This window comes from Larus michahellis, chromosome 24 (assembly GCF_964199755.1).
Source record: "Larus michahellis chromosome 24, bLarMic1.1, whole genome shotgun sequence".
NCBI classification, from domain to species: Eukaryota; Metazoa; Chordata; class Aves; order Charadriiformes; family Laridae; genus Larus; species Larus michahellis.
Genome location: NC_133919.1, coordinates 3,126,507 through 3,139,774, shown reverse-complemented (window position 1 = coordinate 3,139,774; position 13,268 = coordinate 3,126,507). Strand labels below are relative to the sequence as shown.

Sequence of the window (13,268 nt, the reverse complement as noted above, 5' to 3'; positions counted from 1 at the left end):
TCGTCTGCTCCCCGCCGAGCAGCGCGCTCGTGTGGGCAGAGCGTCACCTCGGCCCGACGAGGCGGCGTGGGCAGAGCGTCGCCTGAGCCGGTCCTCCAGAGGAGGTGAGGCGACGGGGGCGACCGGAAGTAGCGGGCGGAGAAACGGAAGTGCCGGTTGCCATGGTGGCCGCATGGGCCTAGGCCGGGCCTGGGTGAGTTAGAGCCTGGCGGGTCCCCTCCGACTGTCCCTTGGGAGGGGACAGAGGGACCCCGAGCCCTCTGACAGGGCCTCAGTCCTCTGGGGAGGAAGGGATCCCAACTGGGAGGGGGACTGAAGGGACCCCGACCCCTCTGACGTGGCTGCCCCTTGGTGCGGGGGGACCTATAGGCCCAGGCCCCCTCAGACATGGTTGCCATCCCCCCTGGGAGGAGACACAGGGACCCCAACGCCTCTGACATGGCTGCCCCGTGGGTGGGAGGGACCCATGGACCCGGGCCGCCTGTGACAGGCAGGGCTGTCATCCCCCCTGGGAGGGGACACAGGGTCCCCAACCCCTCTGACAGGATCCCAGCCCTTGGGAAGCGGGTGCACCCCACCTGGGAGGGGGACACCAGGGACCTCGACCCCTCTGACATGGCTGCCCCTTCGGTGGGGGGCCCCATGGACACAGGGAGCCCTGTGACATGACTGCCATCCCCCAGGAGGGGACAGAGGGACCAGCCGTGTGCCGCAGGGTCCATCCCCTCTCCATCTCACCCCTGCTGCAGTGCCAGGGGATGGTTTAACTCAAGACTGGGTCTTCCATCAGACCTCCATTTTGGGAAGGAGCACGGATGGGGTTCCCTGGGTGGCCCCCACCCTCCCGGCCTCCCAAAACAGCTGTAGTAACAACAGCGCTCTTCCCCAGCACCGCCGGGTGGTTTAATCTGCCGTCGAGATGACTCAGGCGGAAATAAAGCTGTGTTCCCTCCTGCTGCAAGAACATTTTGGGGAGATCGTGGAGAAGATAGGGACTTATCTTATCAGGACGGGGCCCCAGCCGCTGCGGATGATCGTCAATGACACGGGGCTGGTGCTGGATCAGGTACGTCTCAAACCCGCCCGCGGCGGCTTTAGCCTCGGTGAGATGACACAGCCTGGACCACTCTGATATCAGCCCCAGCTGTCAGTCACCGCCACTGCTGCTCCTGAAGGAGACACGGGTAGCAAAACCTCGGGAAGGACAAATGAGCGCTTTGCTGCTTATAAAATAAATCACGTGGGTTTTCTTAGGTGGCAGAGATGGTTCATTATCTCACTAAAGAAGTATCTGGGAAGGAGGAAAGCAACTCTGATGTCTCCATCAGGAGCAAAGGCAGGGAATAAGAGTCCAGAGGGACGGGGATGATGCGCAGGGGACAAGATGGTGGCACAACCATCTGCACCTCCGCACTGGGGAGGGTCACAGCAGGGGAAAAATGGTGGCTGCACAGGGAGGAAATGCTCCGCGGCCGCTGTGAAGGGGGGTGAGCACAGCGCGGGGTTCTCCGTCGCGTAACCGAGCCCCGCTCTGCCTCGGGCAGGTTAAGAAAGCCCTTTGCGTCCTCATCCAACACAACCTGGTGACATACCAGCTGCAGAAGCGAGGTTTCGTGGAGTACGAGGCCCAGTGCAAGCGGGTCCTGAGGATCCTCCGCTACCCGCGTTACATCTACACCGCCAAGACCCTCTACAATGACACAGGCGAGCTCATTGTGGAGGAGCTGCTCCTCAACGGCAAGATGACGATGAGCGCGGTGGTAAGGAAGGTGGCGGACAGGCTGACCGAGACCATGGAAGGTGGGAATCTCCTCTCCTTAAAAAAAAAGGGATCTGGGAGCGGGAGGAGGAGCAGCATTTGCCAGAGGCCGGTTTTGCTCGGTGAATGTGGTACCGGAGGCTCTTTGGGCTGCGCTGCAGTGGAAAGCTGGCCATGAACTTGGAGAAGGAGCCACCCAAAGTGGCCTCGCTGCCAGAGGGGTTATAAATGCTGCCCCCCGCCGCAAAACAGCCTCCGAGCAGCCTGTTCCTAGCGGTTCTCTGGGGACCACAGCGTCACCTCGTCCTCTGGAGCCGCAGGAACCACCTGGGGCTGGCAGAGCTTGATGGCGCCGTCTCTCTCCTCTTCCTCTAGACGGGAAGACCATGGATTACGCCGACGTCTCCAACACGTTTGTGCGCCTGGCGGACACCCACTTTGTGCAGAGGTGCCCGCTGGTCCCCGAAACCCCCGAGAGCCCCGATGCGCCGCCTCCCCCTGCGCCCACGTTGGTGATCAACGAGAAGGACATGTACGTTGTGCCCAGGCTGAACCTCATAGGTGAGAAGGCCCTCGGGGTAACCCCGGGTGCTACCAGATGGTTAACGGGGTGGTTGGGGAGCACTCGGCCACGCGCTGTTCACCCGAGACCGTGACAGTAGTTTTTAAAAGCAAACGCCGTCATCTTTGTTTGACAGGGAAAGGGAAGCGGAGACGATCGTGCGACGAGGAAGAGGAGGGTGAACCCAAGGCTAAAAAGCAGAAGCAAGATGGAGAAAGCTCGGAGGTACGGCAGCAATGCCACCCTCGGCTTTGCGGGGCTGTAAATCGGAGGCAGCTGCCTCTTGGGCCGGATGCTGCCGGTGCCTCTGTCCCTGGCCTGCCAAGGGCTGAGCTCCTTCCTCCTCCTCTGAGCTCAAGGGATCCAGCGTCTTCCCAAACACGCTCTCCTGGGGAAACCAAACGAGCAGTTTCGTGCCTTGTTTTTTGGTTCCTTTCTCTGAGTTTGGTGGCTCCTCTCCCTCAGTTTGGTGGCTCCTCTCTCTCGCTCTTCCCCCACAGCCTCCACCCGACGATGGCATTTACTGGCAAGTCAACATCGACCGGTTCCACCAGCATTTTCGAGACCAGGGGATCGTCAGTGCCGTGGCCAACCGCATGGATCAGGTTCGTGGAGGCGCTCAGAACCCTCTCGCCGTCGCTCTCCGCCTCGGGCAGGGAGCTCGATGGTCGTGGTGGGGAGGTTTCAGTCCCTGCTGCGGCGAGAGCCCAGGACAGAGGTTCTCCCACGCTAATGGCCGTTTCCTTCCCCGGCCAAACCAGACCAGCAGCGAAATAGTGCGGACGATGCTGCGGATGAGCGAAGTCACCACGTCCTCCAGCGCGCCCTACACCCAGCCGCTCTCTTCCAACGAGGTGGGTTCCTGCCCCTGGGAGGTCAGGCTGTAGCCGGGGCCTTTCTCCGCTGGCAACGTGTTTGGATCGGGCAGGAAAAGTCTGTAAAGCACCTGCAGATTTTATAAAGCTGCCTATTCCATTTTAAATCCTCCCCCCCCCACACTATATTCGGCTTGTTTTTCCTCCCGTAGATATTCAGATCTCTTCCAGCTGGATACAACATTGTGAAGCAAGTTTTAGACCAGTATCTCACCTTGTTAGCAGACGACCCGGTAAGAAACGCGCGATTGTATTACTTGTTACAATCAAGATTTTTAGCGCTTTAGGACGTCCTGAACTTTTTACTTCTTCTCGCAGCTCGAGTTCGTGGGTAAATCCGGCGACAGCGGCGGGGGCATGTACACCGTCAGTATCCTTTGTGGGTCACCCACCCGACCCGGCGTTTTCCGGCGCGTAAAACCATTCCCGAGTGTCGGTGTCGTCCCTTGACCTTGATCTCGTACAGATCTTCACAAGGCCCTGGCGTCGCTGGCAACGGCAACGCTGGAGTCCATCGTGGAGGAGAGGTAAAGCGGCGATTTGAAGACTTCTGGACCCTTTCTCCTTTCCGCCCGCTGATTTATTTTCCTCTCCCGCTCAGATTTGGTTCCCGCTGTGCCAGGATATTCCGCTTGCTCCTGCGAAAGAAGCATTTGGAGCAGAAGCAAGTGGAGGATTTTGCCATGATCCCGGCCAAGGAAGCCAAGGACATGCTCTACAAAATGCTCTCGGAGAATTTCGTCTCCCTGCAGGTGACGGGCGTTTCCGAGCGTCGCTCCTGGGAGCGAGGGACCCCACGCCCCGCACGGGACACGGGCAAAATGCCGGCTCAGTCCCCAACCCCACGTAGCCCACATGGGGCCGTGCTGCTCGGTGACGTCCTTCTCCTTCTCTCGCCCACCGGTAGGAGATCCCCAAGACTCCCGACCACGCGCCGTCCCGCACCTTCTACCTGTACACAGTGAATGTCCCGTCCTCTGCGCGGATGCTCCTGCACAGGTGCTACAAGGTACAGCCCAGTCACCACCCTGGATGCTCCCGGGGACCCGCCGGTGGCTCTTCTCGGTCCACCTGTCCCCATCAGTCCCCACGTGGCCTCCATCCACACCAGTATTCCAAAGCAGGGGGAGAAATCTAGGCCCTCCACCAGGTGTGCTTCTGCTCCAGGCAGTGGAGCCCAGTGGCTCTCCATCACCACCATGCATGGTTCTCCTCTGCCACCACCACGTGTGGTTCTCTACCTCCACCTCCACCACCACCACCACCACCACATGTGCTTCTCCTCCTCCTCTTCCTCTTCCTCCTCCTCCACCACCAGCACCACCACCACGCGTGGTTCTCCTCTTCCTCCTCCACCACCACCACCACCACGTGTGGGTCTCCTCCATCATCACTACGCATCGTTGATTGCCACCACTACTACACGTGGTTCTTCTCCTCCTCCTCCACCACATGTGGTTCTCCTCCATCATCACTACACATGGTTGATTGCCACCACTACTACACGTGGTTCTTCTCCTCCACCACCACATGTGGTTCTCCTCCATCATCACCACGCATGGTTGTCCACCACCGCTACTACACGTGGTTCTTCTCCCCCACCACCACATGTGGTTCTCCTCCATCATCACCACGCATGGTTGTCCACCACCGCTACTACACATGGTTTTTCTCTTTCTCCACCACCACGATGGGTGGTTCTCCTTCTCCTCCATCACCACCACATGTGGATGCGTGGTTGTCTTCTGCCATCACCACACGTGGTTCTCCACCACCACCACCACCCAGGAGCGAGGGTGGCTGCTGGGCCACCCCCTCACATCCCCCAGCCCCAGGAGTGCCGTGGCTCAGTGTTAACAGCCACCCCCTCCACGCTGGGGCCTCTCCTGGGTGGTGCCACCGGGGGGGGTGGCAGCAGCACCGTCCCCATTTCACCACCCATTTTGGGTTTTGCCCCTTGCTCACCCCCACCCCTTTTCTCTTTCCCCAGAGCGTGGCCAACCTGATGGAACGGCGCCAGTACGAGACCAAGGAGAACAAGTGAGCGCAGGGCCCAGGCGTCGTGAGGATGCGGGGGGTGGATCTGGGGGGAGGTAAAGCCACCACGTTGCTGTCCCTTGTCCCCCCAGGAGGCTGCTGGAGAAGTCGCAGCGGGTGGAAGCCATCCTGGCGTCCATGCAGGCCACTGGTGCCGAGGAGGCGCAGCTGCAGGAGATCGAGGAGATGATCACGGCCCCCGAGCGCCAGCAGCTGGAGAACCTCAAACGCAACGTCAACAAGTGAGCGCTGGTGGGATGGGGATGGACACGGGGATGGGGGGACACGAGGGGACACGAGGACCCCGCCGTTGGCCATCCCGCCTGCTGCCACCACTCCCTTTGTCCCCCAGGATCGACGCCAGTGAGAACCAGGTGGACGAGACCATCTTTGTGCTGGAGTCCTTCATTGAGAGCACCGTGAAGAAGCCCTGAGGGTGGGGGACGGGGACAGGCTGCACCCGCCCGCGGCGCTCGCGCTATTGAGGCCAATAAAAGCCGCAGCCGCTGCCCGGGTGTCCCTCGGGGACGGTGTTCCCCCGGGGTGGGCTGGGGCTGCGGTGGCGGGGGGGTGGCACCGCTGTCCCCGTGTCTGTGTGTCGTCGTCGTCGTCCCCGTTGCGGGGCTGGCGCTGCGCCGGCGGCCGCCGGCAGGGGGCGCGCTCGCCTCCAAACCCCGCCCCCTCTCCAAGCCACGCCCCCTCCCCGGGAGGCCCCGCCCATCCCGGAAGGGCCGATGGCGGGGACGGCGCGCGTGCTGGTGCACGTGAGGCGGGGCGGGGCGGGGGCGCCCGCGCGCTTCGGGCAGGTACCGGGGGCGGGGGGGCGTGCGGACACCCGCGTGCTCAAGGAGCGGGGGTGGGGGGGGCCATCGCGATGCCGCCATGGTGGCCACGGCAGTAGCCAGCGCGGTGGTGGCCATTACACTGCCATGGCAGTGGCCATCGTGGTGCCATCGCAGAGGTCATCACGCCAGCACGGTGGCCATTGTGATGGCCAGCACGGTGCTGTGGTTGTGGCCAGCACAGCGGGCAGTGCAGCGCCATGGTAGTGGCCATCACGGTGCCATGGCAGTGGCAACCATGGTGCCATGGCAGTGGTCATCATGGTGCCAGGGTGGTGGCCCTTGTGGTGCCATGGCAGTGGCCATGGTGGTTGCCATCATGGTGGCTATGGTGGTGGCCATCACGGGGCCATCACAGTGCCATGGCAGTGGCAACCATGGTGCCATGGCGGTGGCCATCATGGTGCCACGGTGGCGGCCCTTGTGGTGCCATGATAGTGGCCATCACAGTGCCCATCACAGTGGCAACCACGGTGCCATGGCAGTGGTCATCATGGTGCCAGGGTGGTGGCCCTTGTGGTGCCACGGCAGTGGCCACGGTGGTTGCCATCATCATGGCTACGGCAGCAGCCATCATGGTGGCCATCAAAGGGCCATCGCAGTGCCCATCATAGGGCCATGGCAGTGGCAACCATGGTGCCAGCGTGGTGGCCCTTGTGGTGCCACGGCAGTGGCCATGGTGGTTGTCATCGTGGTGGCTATGGCAGCAGCCATGGTGGTAGCCATCACGGTGGCAGGGTGGTGCCATGGCGGTGGCCGCGTCCTGCCGGCGCTGCCCTCTCCGTCCCCCCCGCAGAGCGTCACCGGCACCTTCTGCCCGGCGCAGGAGGACGTGGCCGTGGTGAGCTGCGGGCTGGACCGCGGCCGCTTCCTCCTCTCGGACGTGGCCTTCCCCGGCTCCACCCCCGCCCTCCTCAAGGTGGGTCACCCCCCTCCTGTCCCCCGGTGCCACCACCCCGCACCGTCCCCTCACGTCCCCTCTCCCCGCAGAGACCCTCCTTCTGCCCCGCCAAGCTCCTGGGGGAGCAGGAGGCCGCGGCCATCCCGGCCGAGCTGCGGGGCCGGGGGGTGGCGGCGGGGGTGGCCGTGCTGCTGCGGGCCAGCACCGGCCACATCCTGCTCACCCGCCGCGCCCCCACCCTCAGCATCTTCCCCGGCCTCTGGGTGCCGCCCGGTGAGTCCCTGGGTGGGGGGGGGTGGGAGTCTGGTTTCTTTGGGGTGCCCCTCACCCACTCTCCCTCCTCGCAGGTGGGCACGTGGAGCCGGGTGAAGAGGTGAGGGGACAACGTGGGGACAAGGTGACAGGGAGAGGGTGAATTGGGGGGGTGTGCAACCTTAAACACCCCCCACGCACACCCCCCCCCGCCCCCCCCCATTTTCTCCTCGGGCGAAGCTGCTGGACGTGGGGCTGCGGGAGCTGGAGGAGGAGACGGGGCTGCGCCTGGAAGCAGGGACCTTCTCCTGGAGGATGCTCGGCCTCTGGGAGGTAACGGCCCTCCCCGGGGGGGCGCTCAGCACCCCTGGGGGTACCCCTGCGGTCCCCTCCCGTACGCGAGCCCCCCTGTCCCCGCAGTCCATCTACCCGCCCATGCTGAGCCGGGGGCTGCCGCGCCGCCACCACATCGTCACCTACCTGCTGCTGCTCTGCCAGGAGCCACACCAGGGGCTGGACGTGAGTGTGGGGTTGGGGACAGTGTCCCAGTGTGGCCCTGGGGTGACCCCTCCGCCAAGTGCCAGGTTGGGGACAACATCCGGGTGTCCCCCCCGGGGGGTTGGTCCCTCTCCTGAGCAGTGGGGTTGGGGACATCATCCTGGTGTGTCCCCACAGTGTGGGGTGACCCCTCTGCCAAGTGCCAGGTTGGGGACAACATCCAGGTGTGTCCCCATGGGGGGATCCCTCTGCCACGTGCCGAGTTGGGGACATTGCCCCAGTGTGTCCTCGGGGTTGATCCCTCACCTGAGTGCCAGGTTGGGGACATTGTCCCCGTGGCTCCCTGGGTGGGGGGGTGGGGGGTGTGTGGGGGGGCGATCCCTCTGCCAATTGCTGTGTTGGAGACAATGTCCCGGTGTGTCCTTGGGGGTGATCCCTCTCCTGAGCCCTGGGCTGGGGACAACGTCCCGGTGTGTCCCCGGGGTCGGTCCCTCCCCTGAGCGCCAGGCCGGGGTCCAGGCCAGGATGCGTCCCAGCGAGAGCGAGGTGAGCGCCTACGCCTGGCTGGAGCCCCCCGTCCTGGAGGCCATCGCAGCCACGGAGGACGGAGCCGAGACTTTGAGCAACGTCCCCAGCGAGCTGCCGGCCACCGTCAGGTGAGGACAGGGACGCTGGGGCAGCAAGAAAGGGGGCGCAGAGCCCCAGGACCCCCCGCGGCCCCATCCCTAATTGTTTTCTGTCCCTCTCAGCATCACGGAGGTGAGCGGTGGCTCCTCCAGCACCACCCAGCTCCCCACCGCCACCCTCCTGAACACAGCGCCGGCCGAAGGGGAGGACGTGGAGCGGGTCAGCACCGGCACCAAGTTCGCCCTTCGGCTCTGCCTGGAGTCCCTCCGGGAGCGGGGACAGGTCCAGCCCTCGGGTGGCGTCACCCCGCTCCCGTGACCCCACAGAAGGGAATAAAGTTCCTGCCCGCGGGGACCAGAGTCCGCGTTGGAGTTGGGGGGGGGATCTCAGGTGGTGGCGAGGGGAGCAGGAAGGTGGGCACAGACTCTGCCGGCCACGGGAAGGGCGAGGAGGGGACAGGGAGGTGGCACGGGGGGGACACAGCTCAGGGGATCAACGCCCAGCAGCTGCTCAGGACTGGGCTGGGTGGGTTTCTTTGGGCGTAGGGTGGACGCCGTGTCGTTAGAGAAGCTGCTCCGAGGGGTCGGGCAGCTCGGTACGGAGCGGGGTACGCGTTTCCCAGGCTGCCAGCACGTCACTCTGCCGGGGTGGCAGGAGACGTGTCGTGCCCCTGGCAGTACCTGGAGAGGCAGCGGCGGGCACGCTGGGTCCGATGCCGGGCTGGCAGGGTCCCTCGCCGGGTACGTCTCGCTGCGGGGAAAGCAGAGCGGAGTTAGGGGACGTGGGGGAGCCCAGCCCGTGGCGAGCCAGCCCCGCACCTCCCACGGGGGGGATTCCAGGAATCCAGAGGTTCAAAAACTCCAGGAACCCAAGGTCAAGATCCCAACGCTCTCCTGGGTGCCTCCAGCTCCCGCGCTTCACGCCGGAGCAGCAGCAGCAGCAGCGGGGGTTTGGCTCCCGCTAAACAGGAGCAGCTCCCCGTGCCCGGGCACCTCGGCAGATCCTCAGCATTTTAACACTTTTATTGCATTGAAATATTTACCGCGGTTACGATACAATAGGAAATGGTCCAAGCGGAATACTGTGCGCTGCTCCCCCTTCCCGACACCGCTCTGAATTTCGGGGGAAGGAGCTAAAAAGGTGCTTAAAAAAAAAAAAAAAAAAAAAATAAGAAAAGAGTTGCTACGTGTGGTACCTCTCGGCGAGTCGCGCCGCAGGAACCGGGATGAGCTCGGCGGCAGGGAGCAAGCCGGTTTGGACACTCACGAAGCCGCAGGTACATCGCTGTAGAGGTTACAAACTAAAGTATACGTTTAAATACATAAATAATTTGTGCAATGGGCGATGCGCCGTCCCCAGAGACGCCGCAACCTTCATTTAGCCCGCGCGGAGATACAGAAACGGGGAAATCTTTGGAGTTTTATATGTACAAAAGCTGCAACTGAAAATATAGATCATCTGTTTGTTCTCTGTACAGGTCTGCGCTGGAAATATTTAAAAGGAGGAAAACAAATTACATTTTCTTTTAAAAAAATACATCGTCAATACAACCGAGAGGGCGCCGTTGCCGGAGGGACGGGCAGGAGGCGGCAGCGTGGTCGGGGCACCCGCCGCCTCCTCCCGGGTCACCCCATTTCCCCCCGTCCTCCTCCTCCTCCAACACAGCCCCGCGCCCCTCGGCTCTCCCCCTGCCGCCTTCCATTAGAAATGAGGAATAATTTCCCGGGGGGGAAAGGGGGCAGGCTCAGGAGGGGGTCCCGGCCTCGCCTGGGAGGGCCCGTGGGGGCCCCGGGGCGGAGCGGGCGGCTGCCTTCCCCTCCCCAGCTCTTTGATAGCTGTAGCAGAATCCTACACGATATAAAAGGTTTTAAATAAAATACTTCGCTAAAGTCAGGGGGTTTGGTGACACACACACCCACATGCACACACACACCCCCCCCCCCCTCAGAAACAGGCACTCCCCAGCCCACATCCCAACGCACTCGGGAAGGCGCGAGCACGGATACAGCCGTGGGATGCATCCAGAAGACTGGGAACCCCTCCCTCGCAAGGCCTGGGGGCTGCGCGGGGGGAAGACGGCCTCCACAGAGAGAGGAGAGACACAACCCAACGCTGCTCGGTCGGGTCCTTCCAGCCCCGGGACAGGGAAGCCAATCCGACAGGGAATCTGCCCTCGTCTCCCAGTCTTACGGGGAATCTGTCTCCCATCCCTGGGAGAGGGAATAACGGCCATCGGTGTGGGCTCAGTCCAGGGAAATGATGTCCGGCCGGCAGCCCGGGAGCGCCGCGGCGGTGCTACTGATTGTGCCGTTGTGTCCGTGGCTCTCTCGCAGGGAGCTGGTGGAGACGATGCTGCTGATGCGGCCGCCGGCCGGGCTGACGGCGCTGTGGGATCCTGCCATCACGGGGCCCAGGGGATTCATGTTTAGGAAGTGGCCGGACGTGCCTCTGTACTGGAAGAAATGGCCGAGCGCGTCCTGCTCGTCCAGGGAGGTGATGACGGACGGGCTGTAATGCTGCCGAGCGAAGGAAAAACCCCCGATCAGCTCACGGTGCCCACAAAAACCCAGCCCCGGTCCCACGCAGGCGCCCACAGAGACGAGGGGTCGCGCAGGGACCCCTCCCAGAGCTCCCCAGGTAAACGTACCAGTTTACCAAGACTGGCCCCCGAGCCACCAGCACCCGCTGCCTCCTGGCAGCGCCACCCGGTGCGAGCGTGGGCTTCAGGGGCGCCAACGGCAGAGGAGACACGCGGCAGCAGCGAGGAACGACGCGCGGCACAGAGAAAGGAGACGGAGCCCACAGTGAGGACCCTGAAAAGCCGCGCGTGCAGGATCCGTGCCCTGCACCGAGCCCCGCGTGGATGGAACGAGTCAGCTCCCAGCGACCGCCGCCAAATCCCTCCGCTTTCCACCTACGTCCGCGTGGATTCAGCCGCGGAAAAGCAAAAATCCTTCCACCCCCGAGCCCTCGGCAATTCTAAACTTGCCTTAGCGAGGCACTCAAGAATACTTGCGAAAGCAAGGTAACTGCGAAAGCAGAGAGGTGCTGGGCAGACGCGAGGTGTCTCCCTGCGGTGTCAGGCGATGCCCGTGGGAGCGCCAAAGCTGGCACCCCCACCGCCGGCCTACAACAGTTCTCAGAGAGGAGGAGGAGGATGGAGGAGGAGGAGGAAGGTTTGCTGAGTGGCAAGGGATGTGTTTTGCCAGTCCGCAGATTTGGCAAAGAGAAAAGGAAAACCAAACCGAAACAAACAAACCAAAAAAAAAAGGAAACCAACCCCAAAACCTACCTGATTTTCGCTTTGAAGGAAGGAAAACAAATCCAGACCTAGAAAAATAGAAAGGGGAAAAAAAATAAATCTCTTGACGGTAAATAAACTTCTGGCAGGAAAGGGGAGCCAAACCCCGCTAACGCAGGGGCAGCAGCAGATGGGTTCCGGCTGCTTCCAAGGACCAGACACCCCAGTATCGTCACCACACCCTCCCGCCCTGTTCCTACAACCCCTCTGTAACCCAGCGCCGCGGCCTCGGCACCTCGGCACAGCACAGAGCGGATGGAATTTCCCTCCTCCAGAGCTGTCGTGGGGCCTGGCACCAAACCCAAGTGGCAGCAAAGCGCCAAGGGCCGGTTCAACGCAGCCCCGACCCGGCTGGCGACGCCGCGACGCTTCAAACCGCTCGACAAAAGGGTCTGGGACCAAACCAACTCCAGCAGATGACAACTGTGCCTGCGCCAAACGGGGCACGAGGGACGCGTGAGCTGCACGCAGGACTGAGAGTATTTCCAGGTCTCACTGCTGACCGGACAGGCAGACTCAAGCCCGTCACCCTCCTCCCTTTGGGCAGCTGCCTCCCCGCCTGTAAAACCGGGTTTTTAACACAAGCGAGGTTTAAATAACTCCCATGAAGCACACGGGGATCCCCACCCCAGTGGGTTCCTGGGAATGGTTTGTTATTTACTACGCGGTCACGGACCCCAGTCTCTCTCTTTCCTTCTGCTGGGTCGGGACACACAATCCCATCTCCCACCCGGCCAGCCAGCGCCCAAGAAAGGGAGTCGCAGCCTCGTCGCGTCTCTCGGTGGCCCTGGGACACGCTAACCAAAACCTGAGTCATTCCTACCTGCGATCTCCGACCAACACCCGGATTTTCAGCTGTTCTGTCACTCCCGCTCTCACCTGCAGGGCCCCGGGGATACCCCCCGCCTCCCCGGCGTCACACCCCGGGAGGGAGGTAACTCTAGTTTCCTTCTTCCCCTTTCTGTGTTGGGCCAGTCGACTCTGTCACTCAAAAAACACTCGCTGGGATCCGCAGCAGCCGCCCGGCCGAGAAAGACTCTGCATGTGAGCGACCCAAAGGCCCCCGTAGCTCGGTGGGAAGAGGGACCAGGGCGGCGGCCGTTTCGGCCAGCTGCTTAGTCTGGTGAACTGGTACAACTGCGTGTATTTGGTAACTGCTGCCAGAGGCCTTTGTTGTTACCTTGAAGCTCTGAAGGCACCTGGTAGGAGGGATGGTAGTCAGGAATGGGGAGGTTGGAGAGATAGTCGCTGCCGAGAGCTGCCATGGGAGGACTCCGAAGCACGGAAGACGGCCGGTGATCAATACTTAACACCCTGAAACACAACACAGGCCCAACGCCCGTTAACAGCAGCAGAACAACAGGCCGAGGGTAACATTCCTCTGTTGTTTATCAGCAAGAAACCCCAACCTCGATGCCGCCGTACCCGCAGCAAAAACATTCCCTCCCTCCTCCCAGGTCCCATGGTCCAAGAGGGGTGTCCCCTCACCCTGGCCAGGTGTGGGAAGCAGCGGCGGCGCTTCCCAGGGCCAAGCAGACGTGGATCCGGTTACCGCCCCGGCACCAGCGTTGAGGGAAGGAAGGAAGCAGAGGGCAGGAAGCAAGAGAAGCCAAA

General features: G+C 62.5%; 3 protein-coding genes across 9 annotated transcripts in view; 2 read left to right on the top strand and 1 right to left on the bottom strand.

Moving 5' to 3' along the window:
• Positions 1-2: 2 nt before the first annotated feature.
• POLR3C (RNA polymerase III subunit C) lies at positions 3-5,808 on the top strand. 2 transcript variants are annotated; one of them, XM_074566652.1, is made up of 15 exons: positions 3-193; positions 890-1,066; positions 1,545-1,800; positions 2,135-2,320; positions 2,458-2,546; positions 2,822-2,926; positions 3,083-3,175; positions 3,349-3,429; positions 3,515-3,566; positions 3,663-3,723; positions 3,798-3,948; positions 4,104-4,205; positions 5,187-5,236; positions 5,326-5,475; positions 5,586-5,808. In XM_074566652.1, the coding sequence occupies exons 2-15, from the start codon at positions 920-922 to the stop codon at positions 5,665-5,667; spliced, it is 1,605 nt and encodes a 534-aa protein (XP_074422753.1). In that variant the 5' UTR covers positions 3-193; positions 890-919; the 3' UTR covers positions 5,668-5,808. The 2 variants fall into 2 exon arrangements, with proteins under 2 accessions (XP_074422753.1, XP_074422754.1); XM_074566653.1 differs by lacking the exon at positions 5,187-5,236 and having other exon boundaries at positions 12-193; positions 5,586-5,747.
• A 22-nt stretch (positions 5,809-5,830) lies between these two features.
• Positions 5,831-8,707, top strand: NUDT17 (nudix hydrolase 17). 2 transcript variants are annotated; one of them, XM_074566650.1, is made up of 8 exons: positions 5,831-6,039; positions 6,872-6,994; positions 7,066-7,249; positions 7,324-7,349; positions 7,469-7,561; positions 7,649-7,747; positions 8,246-8,382; positions 8,476-8,707. In XM_074566650.1, the coding sequence occupies exons 1-8, from the start codon at positions 5,968-5,970 to the stop codon at positions 8,669-8,671; spliced, it is 930 nt and encodes a 309-aa protein (XP_074422751.1). In that variant the 5' UTR covers positions 5,831-5,967; the 3' UTR covers positions 8,672-8,707. The 2 variants fall into 2 exon arrangements, with proteins under 2 accessions (XP_074422751.1, XP_074422750.1); XM_074566649.1 differs by lacking the exon at positions 5,831-6,039 and having other exon boundaries at positions 6,102-6,994.
• A 652-nt stretch (positions 8,708-9,359) lies between these two features.
• Positions 9,360-13,268, bottom strand: part of PIAS3 (protein inhibitor of activated STAT 3) — a 20,814-nt gene continuing 16,905 nt past the window's right edge. For all 5 annotated transcript variants that reach the window (XM_074566595.1, XM_074566598.1, XM_074566596.1 and 2 more), the window contains 3 exons: positions 12,835-12,968; positions 11,646-11,683; positions 9,360-10,869 (listed from right to left, as the gene is read on the bottom strand). In XM_074566595.1, coding sequence (XP_074422696.1) covers positions 10,597-10,869; positions 11,646-11,683; positions 12,835-12,968 — 445 coding nt within the window. In that variant the 3' untranslated portion in view covers positions 9,360-10,596. The remainder of the gene's footprint in view (positions 10,870-11,645; positions 11,684-12,834; positions 12,969-13,268) is intronic.